Source organism: Myxocyprinus asiaticus, chromosome 43 (assembly GCF_019703515.2).
Source record: "Myxocyprinus asiaticus isolate MX2 ecotype Aquarium Trade chromosome 43, UBuf_Myxa_2, whole genome shotgun sequence".
NCBI lineage: Eukaryota > Metazoa > Chordata > Actinopteri > Cypriniformes > Catostomidae > Myxocyprinus > Myxocyprinus asiaticus.
Window position 1 is genome coordinate 22,935,988 of NC_059386.1, and position 13,342 is coordinate 22,949,329.

General features: G+C 37.2%; 1 protein-coding gene across 1 annotated transcript in view; it reads left to right on the forward strand.

Annotated features, from left to right (window-relative positions):
- Positions 1 to 13,342, forward strand: part of LOC127433917 (disks large homolog 2-like) — a 303,885-nt gene that overhangs the window by 17,402 nt on the left and 273,141 nt on the right. Inside the window, exon 4 of the mRNA XM_051686267.1 lies at positions 12,627 to 12,784. Coding sequence (XP_051542227.1) covers positions 12,627 to 12,784 — 158 coding nt within the window. The remainder of the gene's footprint in view (positions 1 to 12,626; positions 12,785 to 13,342) is intronic.

Genomic DNA, 13,342 nt, shown 5'->3' on the forward strand with positions numbered 1-13,342 from the left:
TATCCTTTTGCCCATATTTGTTTTGTAGTCCAAAATAATTTTGCATGCCTTAACTCTAGTGTGAAAGGCTAGTGTGCTCCGGCAGAATTTGAATGCTGTGTGAAAAATAGTCAACCTAAATGTTTATTTAATCATATAATTTGAGTTTATAATAAGCCAATGTTTACTGAAACATGATGCCACATGCATTTGGGTTGGATAACAGGCTTGGCCCCACCTCTGAAACAGATGTCTGTAAATTATTAAATGCCCTCAAGGACAATGGAGCTTCTAGGAAGATATTAATGCTGGCCTAAAGATGCAAATGCATTGTGAATATTTCCCTTACCAAGCCTTGATCTCCAGAATATGACCACACAGAAACTGCTGAGCCCACCTCTGCTTCTCTCCTTAATTATGACAGTGGGGTTCAAATCTTGCTTTTATTCAGAGAGAATTATGTTGCCATCTTGTGGGATTTTGTGGGAATTTTGTATGAAATCAGGGTGTATTGATTCAAATGTCATGTAACTTATGCTCTGTCAGGTCCCCTATAACTGGTTATGTTGTAAACCTTCCACTTAACAAGTATTTAATATTTTATATGGAAGTTTTAAGTAGTAGTAATAAAATAAAATATACATTTCCTTTTGGACTTTTGTGTATATAACACATTTATTTTAAACACAAATTTAGACACATTGTCTGTTAACTATCTGTTTTACAAACACACATATACTATATATATATATATATATATATATATATATATATATATATATATATATATATATATATACACACTGGCAGCCAAAAGTTTGGAATGGCAAAAGTAGCATTCAACTGATCACAAAGTATAGTCAGGATATTATTTATGTAAAAAACAGCACCATCACTATTTGAAAAAAGTCATCTTTGATCAAATCTAGTCAGGCCCCATTTCCAGCAGTCATCACTCCAACACCTTATCCTTGAGTAATCGTGCTAAATTGCTAATTTGATACTAGAAAATCTCTTGCCTTTATATCAAACACAGCTGAAAGCTATTTGGTTCATTAAATGAAGCTTAACATTGTGTTTGTTTTTGAGTTGTTATGGTTTGCAAAATACTGGCATGTCTTAAGTTCAATATTAGGTCAACAATGGCAAAAAAGAAACAGCTTTCTCTAGAAACTCGTCAGTCAATCATTGTTTTGAGAAATTAAGGTTATACAATGCTTGAAATTGCCAAAAAACTGAAGATTTCATACAAAGGTGTACACTACAGTCTTCAAAGACAAAGGACAACTGGCTCTATCAAGGACAGAAAGAGATGTGGAAGGCCAGATGTACAACTAAACAAGAGGATAAGTACATCAGAGTCTCTAGTTTGAGAAATAGACGCCTCACATGCCCTCAGCTGACAGCTTCATTGAATTCTACCTGCTCAACACCAGTTTCATGTTCAACAGTAAAGAGAAGGCTCAGGGGTGCAGGCCTTATGGGAAGAACTGCAAAGAAAAAGCCACTTTTGAAACAGAAAAACAAAAAGAAAAGGTTAGAGTGGGCAAAGAAACACAGACTTTGGACAACAGATAATTGGAAAAGAGTGTTATGGATCTTAACCCCATTGAGCTTTTGTGGGATCAGCTAAACTGTAAGGTGCATGAGAAGTGCCCGAAAAGACAGCCACATCTATGGCAAGTGCTACAGGAAGCGTGGGGTGAAATGTCACCTGAGTATCTGGACAAACTGACAGCTAGAATGACAAGGATCTGCAAAGCTGTCATTGCTGCACGTGGAGGATTTTTTGATGAGAAATCTTTGAAGTAGGTTAAGAAGTTCTGAAAATTTTTCTGAAATTGTAATAGTAATTTTTCATGTTATTAATGTCCTGACTATACATTGTGATCTGTTGAATGCCACTTTAGTGAATAAAAGTACCAATTTCTTTCCAAAAGAGCAAAATCTGTACATTATTCCAAACGTTTGGCCACCAGTGTGTGTGTGTGTGTATATATATATATATATATATATATATATATATATATATATATATATATATATATATATATATATATAAAAATTAGAGAGAGAGAGAGAGAGAGATGTTTTCTGGCTGTTGTTGTAGCTCTATTTTTCCAGCAGATGGAGCACTTTAGTTCTGTGTGGTCAGAGAATAGCTGGTTTAAAGTGATAGTTCACCCAAAAATAAAAATTCTGTCATCATTTACTCACCCTCATGTTGTTCTAAACTATATGACTTGAAGTTAGGCAGAATTTTAGGTATTGACAGCCTCAGTCCCCATTCACGCAATTGCATCTTTTTGTCATACAGTGACAGTGAATGGTGTCTCTCTGCCTAAGATCTCATTTTGTATTCCACGGAACAGAAAAGGTCATACAGGTTTGGAACTTTCAAAAGCATGAGGATGAGTGAATGACAGAAATTTCATTTGTGTTCATTGTGTTGATGAAAAATTCACTAATGTTTGAAACTTTATTTCCGAGCTCTGTGATGAATAATTTAATCTTACTGAGAGAACTTTCAAAGACAATGCCTTTCTGATATCATCAGTATGTCAATGGGGGACTTTTTCAAAGACCACAGTTTGCATAGAGAATGAAATGATTCTTTTGAAACCATTTTCTCTATGACTTTAAAATCCCCCCTTTTAACTTTGCTTGAGTGTTAGTCTAGGACGTAATTATGAAGGACAGTAATTGTGACTCTGACTGAGGCAGCTCTGTGAGTCAGATGTACACCTGCCATAGTCCTTTAAGTATCATAAGAGATGTGCAGTCACTGCCTGTCTCCATGGTAACGCAGGCCTTCAGCCAAAAGGGTTCCAGTGTCATAGTGAGCAGCCTGCAAGAAAAACTTATTTCTAGAAGACAAAATTAGAAAAGGTAGTGATGTAATTCAGCATTTTACTCTCAGTGCTAAATTTAGCTGAGCACTAGGCAGCACTGTAGCAAATGAGTTCATATCTGCTTATGGCAGAGTATAGAATATATGTTGTTCTATCAGCTGTTATGAAGCTCCATATGTGGCAATCCAGGTAGGGTGAAACTTTTATCAGGGCTTATTTTTATCAGTGTAGAGAGTACATTAAAAGATTTGCATGCACAGTTTTATTAACCCAAATATTCTATTGAGATTAAAGGCCGATACTGATAACTAAGGTGGTGGGAAAGGCTGATAACTGATTAATCGGACGATAGTTTTTAAAATCAATATATCAAATGTAAAAAAATTAAATAAAAATAATTTCTTGACTATGCCGAGTCCAAAATGAAATAACATCCCTGATGCAGTTTTTTGTTCAACCAAAATCCTAATAATTTTGTGCATAACGCGGGACTTTTAAGTATAAACAATCCCGAAACACACTAGGGATTTTAATGATATAAAAACTATTGGCAACTATCGACATAGATTTTTGCAGATAAGTGATAATCCCAAAAAGCAACTATTGGCACAAATTAATCAATAAAACCGATATATCGGTCTACCTCTATTTGTAATTGACTTCAATGTTTTTGTTATTTTACTAATTGGGTCCCAGGGACCCAATTACATTACATCTAAAATAAAATACAATATGGACATTTTTTGGAAATTATTAATTTGGTAATTAATTTGGTCAATTTGACCCTAGCCAAAACACATTGTAGAAAAATACAAAATAAAAAAATTATTTAATTAAAAGTCAACAACTGATAGGGTTTATCACTACATTGTGTACAACAGTCAGAAAATTTTAGCATGTGAAAATTCATAGCATTTATTTGTGTTTTATATCTGTCTTTTATGATCACAAACAGGCTGGAGGATAGTTAAAACATGTTATGAAGTTTTGTTTATGATAATTTTTCATAAGATTAGGAAAAGTCATTAAGGATCAACCTGATACTTGCTGATAAATGTTAAGTATATTCTTCAAGCTTTTAAAATGGCCTTGGGTCTTTCTGAATATGAATGTGAGCAAATCATTCAAACATTCTCTTTGACTATTTTATTAATTTTTTTATTTTTTTCACGACCAAACATGTTATACACATTCCAATAATGTGAAATCAGGCCTTCAGCTGGTCTTAAATGTAATTATTTGTTCCATAATGAACAAATCTCATTTTGTCAGATTATTTTGTGAGTCCGTTGGTGGAGTGGAGAAATGCAGAATTATGAAAGCCTGCCAAGAGCGTGAGGCAAGCTGCTCTTCCTGTCATATCATCAGTATCTGGAGTAAAGAGTGGGAGCAATTTAGTGGTGTGTTTTGGAACAGCAACTTTTTCAGTTTTCTAAATGTGAGATGCTAATGATAATTATGGACCATCTGATGTGTGGCAGTCCTATGATTTTATCTTCCATTCACCAAATGAAATGAGCTATTTCTAGCGGAAATTATGTCATTACAAACCTGTGTGATTTTTCACTTCTGTGGAACACAAAATGAAAAGTTTAGCACTTATCCATAAGTATCCAGGTTTTTTTTTTTTTTTTTTTTCATTCAATGAAAGTGGATGGTGATTCAGAGTGTTTTCACACTTGGTTCAATTGCTTGGTCCGAACCCGAGTTTGTTTTCTCCCCTCTTACCCTGCCCCTGCTGGTCCCTGTTCACATCATACAATTTGGGTTCGAACCGTGGTCATGTACAACATGAATACAAGCAACAGCTGTTTACCACTGGAACTAGGTAACAACTCAAGAATAGTGTTATTGAATTATTAGGATTCTTTGGATTTACCACCAAAACTTTACATGCACAGAACGACACTTATGTTTGCGCTTGGGAGCCTGCAAAGACGCGAATTATACATCATCAATAGCTGTTCACTTCCACAATTTAGGATGATTGCGTTCATCAGCAGCGAACCGTACCAGAGTTCACATGAACCGTACCCCAGACCACCTTTTCAAGCGGACTCGGTTGCGCTTTGTGGGCGCACACCTGAGTTTGGAAAACAGCATTCACATCATTCATACAGCCGAATTTTGACGTCAAACGAACCTGGATGCTCACCAAAAGTGCTAGTGTGAAGGCACCCTCAGACTGTCAAGTTCCAAAAAGGATAAAAAAAGAACCATAAAAGCACCATATACACTCACGGAGCACTTCATTAGGTACACCTGTACACCTACTTATTCATGCGGTTATCTAATCAACCAATAGTGTGGCACCAGTGCAATGCATAAAATCATGCAGATACGGGTCAGGAGCTTCAGTTAATGTTCACATCAACTATCAGAATGGGGAAAAATGTGATCTCAATAATTTCGAGCGTTGCATGATTGTTGATGCCAGACGGGCTGGTTTGAGTATTTCTGTAACTGTTGATCTCCTGGGATTTTCACGCACAACAGTCTCACAACAGTCTCTAGAGTTTGCCAAAAACAAAAACATTCAGTGAGTGGCAGTTCTGCGGATGGAAATGCCTTGTTGATTAGAGAGGTCAACGGAGAATGGCCAGACTGGTTCGAGCTGACAGAAAGGCTACGATAACTCAGATAACAACTCTGTGCAATTGTAGTGAACAGAACAGCATCTCAGAATGCACATCACGTCGAACCTTGAGACGGATGGGCTACAACTGCAGAAGACCAAGTCTTTTGAAGTCATATGATAGCTTTGTTTGAGGAACAGAAATTTGAATTGTTATGCACTGAAAATCGTACCTTCCAACCCATTAAAATCATATGGGAGAACATCAACTTAATGCCAACTTTTAGTTGCTTCTCGTGTGTACCATGATGCGCCAGGTTGTGCCATGTCTAGGTTTATTAATTCAAATGTTTATATTTCTTATTGACAACTAGTTTTTTTTTCTTCTTGTTTTAAGCGTAAACCTAAAAAAATATATCTAATTCTCTGAAAAAAAAAAGCCTTAATAACTTACAGAATTTTATAAATATATATATTTTTTTTAAGGATGTGTAGATATTTTTGCTGGAAAACAAAACAAAAAATACTGAGTAAGAAAAAAAAAAGGTTTCTAATTTTTTGTTAATATTGATTTCTGTGGTCCATAGAAGAAGCAAAATTAAATGAGTTTTGAACAAGGTGAGTAAATGATCACAGAATTCTTTACTTTTGGGTGAACTAATCCTTCAAAATGGTAAATAAATTAAGGTAGTTATAAATGGATAAAATGTGAACGTTTGCCCAGAGTATTCTTGTTTTACAATGACTGAAGTGGTTGTAGCGTATTTAGATGGAAGGCCAAGAGTGATTTTATGAATCATGGAGAATCACAGAGGCGGGAGTCTGCGTCAGGAGATAAGTAGGTGTGTGAGTGTGTGTCTGTTGCAGTGGTGGGTAGTATAAGGAGCTGGAATAATCACTCCCTGGAGAGGAGTGAGATTACAGCCCAGAGCCCACTCCATCCATCCATCCATTACATAAGAGTGAAGCAGCTGCCGATTGGCAGTGTGTGCATACTTCTGTCTGTATGTCTACGGGTTGGTCTGTGAAGAAAAGAGAGAAAAAAAAAGAGTTCATGCATTGACTAATGTGATTATGAATATGAATCTTTCTAGTTCTTCTTTCTGGTTGCCTTGGAAACAAAGTGGATAAGTTATTTCCCCCAGCCCACAAGAGCTGAACCACATATCAGTAATATTCTGTAATTAGAACCAAAGCTAAGTTTCTGCATACAATGATACAAAATTAGAAAAATAAAATAAATCTGTTTTTGAAGAAAATTATATATATCTTTTTATACTTTTAACCACCCTGTACATCTAGATATCATTATTGACAACAGTCATTGAAAAACCCATATCAATCAACCACCACTCATTAACATTATTAGTTATCACATTGATATCAGTGTCACTGAGGGTAAACCTTTTCTGAAACAATTATTTTACAAAAAAAAAATATTATTTTGTACCTCACACAACTGGTCATATTTCAAGACAATGACTAGAAAACAAAAGAAAAAAGCAAAAGAGAACTCTCATATTAATTAGATTTCAATCTTAAAGATTAATCCTAATTAATCCCATTGCTAAATGAGTTATTTAATCAAGTGTTCATTGATTAACAGACTTTCTGAAATCTATGGTAGGCAAAGCTGGCTTGTTGTTGGATGAGTTTGGCTGGGACATGAGCTAAAGTGCACCTGGTGCTTGCTCTTAGTAACATGTTGCCTGTTGCAGCCCCAACATATTACACACTTGGTTGATCCGACAACAGTGCAGGACCGGAAACATAGCTCAGTTAATTGGAACACTTATGACCTATAATGCACCACTCCCTGTGTGTGTACATCTATTGTGGCTATATTAAGTGCCAACATCAAAGATAACCTCAAATGCTGCTGCAGTGTTTAACACTGATGTTCAATAACATAGATCAACCTGGATGTCCTGACTGTTTACTATAAATGCCAGTGACATAATAAAGAGTAATGAGTGATCTCAAATAACCATTCTGGCCAAACTGTTGTCAAAGTCATATTGGTTCTTTTGTTAGGGACCCAAGAAGTGAAACTTCTGTAACTCTAGTCTTGCATAGTCAGAATTTTGGCTATTGTCATAAATAGACTGACAAGAAGTAAGCATCCACAGTTAATTTTTATGTGACTTTTAAGGGCATGGGAATCTGATTTAATAAGAACAGAGTGGAGTATACTTGAATGCTCAAGGATATCTTATTTACAGCTGCGCTTCAGTGCCGCGGCCTCGCGGATGTGAAGTGCAGTCCGATCTACAGTTTGCATAGATTTTATTTAATTTAGTAATTTAGGATTACTTTACGCAGTGTTTCCCCCAGTCCACTCGATTAACTGTCATTTCTTGACATTGCTTCCTGCTTTGATTTAAACCAATGAGGTTCTACGTGGTTTTATTGTTGGCCCGCCTCTGACTTGGGGAAACTACCAATCATATTTTAGAATTTGGGGTGGCACCTGGGGTTGCCACGTATCTGTACACACCCCTGCTGCTCATTGCTGCTTGTGGCTAAATATATAAGTACAGTGTATTGGAAAATATTGTCTGATTGGCCATGTCTAATTATAATGGCTAAGTAACAGCAACTGTTCCACACCTTATTACACCACAATGCAAGAAATGCAGCAGAGCTCTAGCAGAGCATTAGCAAGTATCAATATCATGTTTGAACCATTCTAGATTTAAAAACAGAATTTTTCTGATGACTGTCATTTTCATTTTTGAATTAACTAACCCTTTAAAGTGATCTGAGCAGAAATTCTGTCCTTATGGGTTCAGCTCTGCGGCCTGAGTTCAACTGTTTTAAACTCTCTGCCAGCTGCCCCAGTCCATCCTACAGCCACACACACACACACACACACACACACACAAATGCAGGGACATCATCAGCCGCCACCTGCTCTAATACAAGTATAAGTAGAGACAGCAAGAGCAGTCATATTGTCTCTGTTAGGGGCTCTCAGAGGTAAACAGAGGACATGTTTTAGAGTGCTAAACAGCTTTAAAGGCAACAGAAAACAAAGCTTTTGAAGTAATGATCAGAAATTTCTGTGTGTGTGTGAGGTCATTGTTGGAATTGAAGTGAACAGGAGGCCTTTGCAAGGATTAAGCTGGCTAAGCATGTTGCTAGATCAGGCATCTGGCACTAAACACACACACACACACACAATACTTCCTGCTGTTAAATAATGACACTTTGTGCAACATGTCAGTGGAGAACAGGTGAGTTTTACAGCTCTGTAAGTTTATTTAAACTTAATGCTTTAAAAAAAACTGTTTGATGTTAGTAAGTTGTGCTGGTAGAATGGGTTACATTAACAGTTTGTTTTGTAATGGTACTCAAATTTCTGTCTTTTATCAGTTTGCGTCACTGTTTCTCAAATTGTCACCCACGTCTCGGAGATGCGGATTTGCATACATTTAAGTCTTTGATAGTCTCACTCTCGATTTATTCTTCCACTTCAGAGGCAGAATCACATTTTAAGTACATGCATTAGTGTTTGCTTGAAAAAAACAATATTTGTCATGTTTACTTAGTGTTGCTGATATGTGTTGAACTTGCTGGACCAGCCAGGCATATGTAGGAGGAGTAACAAACAGTCTTGTGATTAGGGTTTTATTTAAATGTAAATGAACGCTCTTTCTTTTTAAGATGGAATGGGCTGCTGGCACCTGCTTGAAAGATGCTTCTATTGTTAGGATGAAAATAGCTGTTTTGTTGTACAGCTTTGGGAACATTGTCTTCAGAACAGCTTTGCATTCATTATCACATGCAAAGTGCTTTTGTGGTTCTGTTGACCAATGCAGACAATCTTCATTGTGAAATATGTTTAGCTGTGTGCATGCTTTTACACACATACATTTTTCTGTTTTGTTTTGTTGACAAATAACATGGGCATGAACTTTTCATTTTAATTCAACATCATGTTCTAAGGTTAAATTTATATGAATTTATAAAGGAAAGTAAAAAATTTAGGTGCTGTAACTGGTCACCAAGTTTTCCCCACTTTTAATCTTTTTTTTTTTTCTCATTTCTGTTCACTTAAATAGTCCTGTGGTGTGACTTTTTAAAAGTACAATTATTCCATATAGTCTCTCAAATAAGGTCATAAAAACCGCCCCTGGCAGACAGTAGTGGTGAGGGCCTCACGACAGCGCATCCCTCCTCCCTCCCCGGTTTCAGCACCAATGTAATGGGTAAAGTGGGCAAGGAGGAGGCAGGAACCGACAGAACAGTCAATGTAACTTTAATGACAGAAATTCAACTTAAAACAACATAAAGCAAAGACCCACACACATACAGCGGCCACGTGTGTCTCTCTCTCTCTTGAACTGGCATCTCTGGCTCCCCTTTATCTTGCTCTCCAGATGATCAGCTGACTCAGCGCCGACCATGCACCCTCACGGCCCGGCCACGCCCTCCTCCTTGTCACAATGGTATTTTGGGTGCTGTAACTGGTCACCAAGTTTTTCCCACATTTAATCTTTTTTTTTTTTCCCCCATTCACTTAAATAGTCCTGTGGTTTGAGTTTTATTCCATATAGTCTCTCAATTAAGGTCGTAAAAACTGCATCTGTAATAATAATGCAGGAATTAGAATTTTTTTTAAAAATAGTTTCAGAAGGAGCATAGCATGTCCCACTGCGATCACTGCTTGACATTTCATGTCAGCTACCTTAGTATAACAGTTCAGGACCTCAAATCTGATTGGCCAAGCGGTGTTCCAAGAGTGCGGCATTGATAGGGATGCTTCACTATTTGTATCACTTTACTTTCACTTTGGCATTCCAAACGGTGGTGCGGATTTGGACTTTTTCTGTGACTCTAGCTATTTGAATTTTGCTAAACAAAGTGATTCGCTCACTGACAATTTCTGCAGATATTTATGCCTGCAAGTGGCGACACTTGACCGTCTTTTATGTTATTAAGGAGTCAATGAATCAACTGATTCGTTCACAACCAAAATAATGGAAGTGAATGAGAATGATTCGCATACTTGAAAGATTCATTCAGAAACACAGATTTGTTCTCGTACGAAACACCACTAGTTTGAAAAAAGAGAATAAGAACAGTGCAGAGAGCAAGTTGTTCTTGATGCTTTGGCTTCTTTTGGAACTATTTTCACTAGTGGAGAAGAAATGTTCAAACTAACTAGCCAGTTTTTGTCTGAACGGAATTTATTCACAGTGCTGTTTGATTCCAGACATTTTAGAATTAACTAATTTTCTCCATTCTTAAGAAAAAATGGGAGGAAAAGTGAAATCTTTTCATTAACAGTGCAATACCAAAATGCAAACAGTGCAATACCAAAATCAAAGACACCATACAGCTGATGTCTTTGCCGTTATCCGAAGGCTGTGGTATCAACATGTACTCGCTCTGGACGTAGGCCGTGTTATCTGGATTGTCCTTTTTCACCAGTGTGAAAACGGCTTGTTCGCATGAATGATGACGTGTTATGACCATTTGTAAAGTGCAATGGCAATGCACGCGTCGGACGGTATAGGTGTGCGAGAGCTTGAACGAAATGCCAAACCATAGCACACAATTCTTCAAACATAGCCCTGGTTAGTTGAAAGTGCTTCACCCGCAGATCGTCATTAAAGTCCTCACAAGTCCTCACAAGTCCTAACAATCCACCAGAACTGTTTTAAGTGCGGGCGCTCTAAAGTTTATGGAGGCTGTCGGCAAATGGGAATAGCCATTTCAGCCCTCATTATGTGAGCTATTGCACTTATTCTGTGATGTCTCCTGGCAGCATTTAATAAGATAATGTACAATTGCTTTATTACAGCAAATAAAACTCTCCCCGAAGCAAAGAGGTAGTTTAGCTGCTCCATGACAAAAATGGCGGGCTCCATCAAGATAATGTTAATTGTTCATGGAAACGCACAATGTTTCGCATTTTCTTTAGTCGAATTTTCAGAAATGGCCATTAAAAATTAGCAACATTTTGATGGAAACCCATATTAATTTATTATGTAGCATGGTATTTTGGCAGAAGCTATGGTGAACATAGCACATTTTTGTATGGGTTCCGTAATATCGTCAGTTTGAGCACCTGATTAAAGGATCTTTATTTTCTATTTCTATTTTTTCCGGTGCTTTCTGTATACTGACAAAATGTCTCGTCAAATACAGTAATTCTCTGAACATTTTATCCCTGCATTCCATATGGGAACTCACAGAATGTTCTTTCCTTTATCTCATCTCTCAAAGCATGCGCTTAGCTCATTTCTAGGCTTGACATGTGCGTTAACCATAGCATATGGTTCACCATTCATTGTGGCTTAATGTAACTGTCGCTTTTAAATCTGTGTTCAGACAGAGAACAGAGCCTTTCAGATGGTCCCTGCAAGTGCATGCAATCTAGTTTCAATATTGGGCCATTTCCACAGTCTCTTTTGTGCATCCCTCGAGGCAGGACAGAAGAAAGTTGACCCACAATATCAACACTGCTCACAGAGCCTCTGACCTCATTTAACACCACTTAACATAATGGCTTTTGTGACTTCTCTTAAAATAACATGTGTACATAGAAATAGGAGTAATATCTCCTTTTGTGTTCCATGGAAGAAACAGTCATACAGAAGTCATACAGGTTTGGAACAGCGGTTCAAGGGTGAACCATCTCAAGCTGACCAAACTGATAGAAAAACTTGAACAATGAAACATTACACATTTCAGCCTTAAACACCTTTCTCATGTTCTTTATTTACAGTAGTTGTTATGGAAATAACTGTAAAGCTCTACATATTTTCTCATGATACTGATTTGACCCAGAATGTGTTCGGCTAAGATAGCTAGAAATGTGTCTCTAATCACACTTTTTGACCCAGAAACACAAATTAATCTGTACCGTGACTGCCACTCAGATTTCTAGCCTTCTGTGTTCACCTGTTTTTTCTGTCTCTCTGTCTCTGTCTGTATCTCTCTTGCACTCTTTTTTTCCTCATACTGTACAGGATTCATTTAGATGCCAATGAATCAATCTAATAAATTGCCTGCATTTAATTTGATCTGCCGCCAGTGAGAGATTATGTTGGTTTTTAATCCAAAAACCCATTTAGACAGTGTGGAAACTACAGCGGCATTCCAGTGGGTATTAAAAGACACTTCCGTGCTTTCAGTGTTTCTCTCTCTCTCTCTCTCTCTCTCTCTCTCTCTCTCTCTCTCTCTCTCTCTCTCACTGTGTGTGTGTGTAGATATCCAGGAGTTTTATGAAGTGACCCTGTTGAACTCTCAAAAGAGCTGTGAACAGAAGATGGCAGAGGTTAATCACATGGCTGAGCACTGGGAACACAAAGCCGCTGGCTCGAAGTCCCCAAACGAGAGTCTGCAGCCGGCCGCAACACCACAAGAGGTAAGACATTAATACAAATTTCTACACATAAGACAAACAATCTACCTTACTGTCTTCTACCTACATAGGCAGCTGCTTTCTAAAACCCCGTTCACACTGCCAGGGAATTTGTCGCTTGATTTCGTTGTTTTTTTATAACCTGCACCAGTGCTTAATGCATTAAATTATTAACATGGTGAACAATCTATCAATGTATTAATCAAACTCAATCAAAATGCTGACAATTTCTGGCATGTCATTCTAATTTTATATGGAATAAATATTTTTGCCTTTAAAAATTAGCATCGGGAGGGGAAAGTGTTTTTATATAAACTGCAGCAGTGCCGAATGCATCATATCATTGACAAGATGAACAATCTATCAATGTATGGATCAAACTCACATGATCTTCCACACATAATGTTTTTATTATATCCATGTATGTGGTTACAGACAAATAATCTAGAACAGTAAAATGACTTCACATTTGCATAAAGTTAAACTTTTTCAACTTTTGGTGTCCCTCGACACGCCCACATCTTGTTGCCAATAATTGGAAAGTGGACATTACTAGCTCTC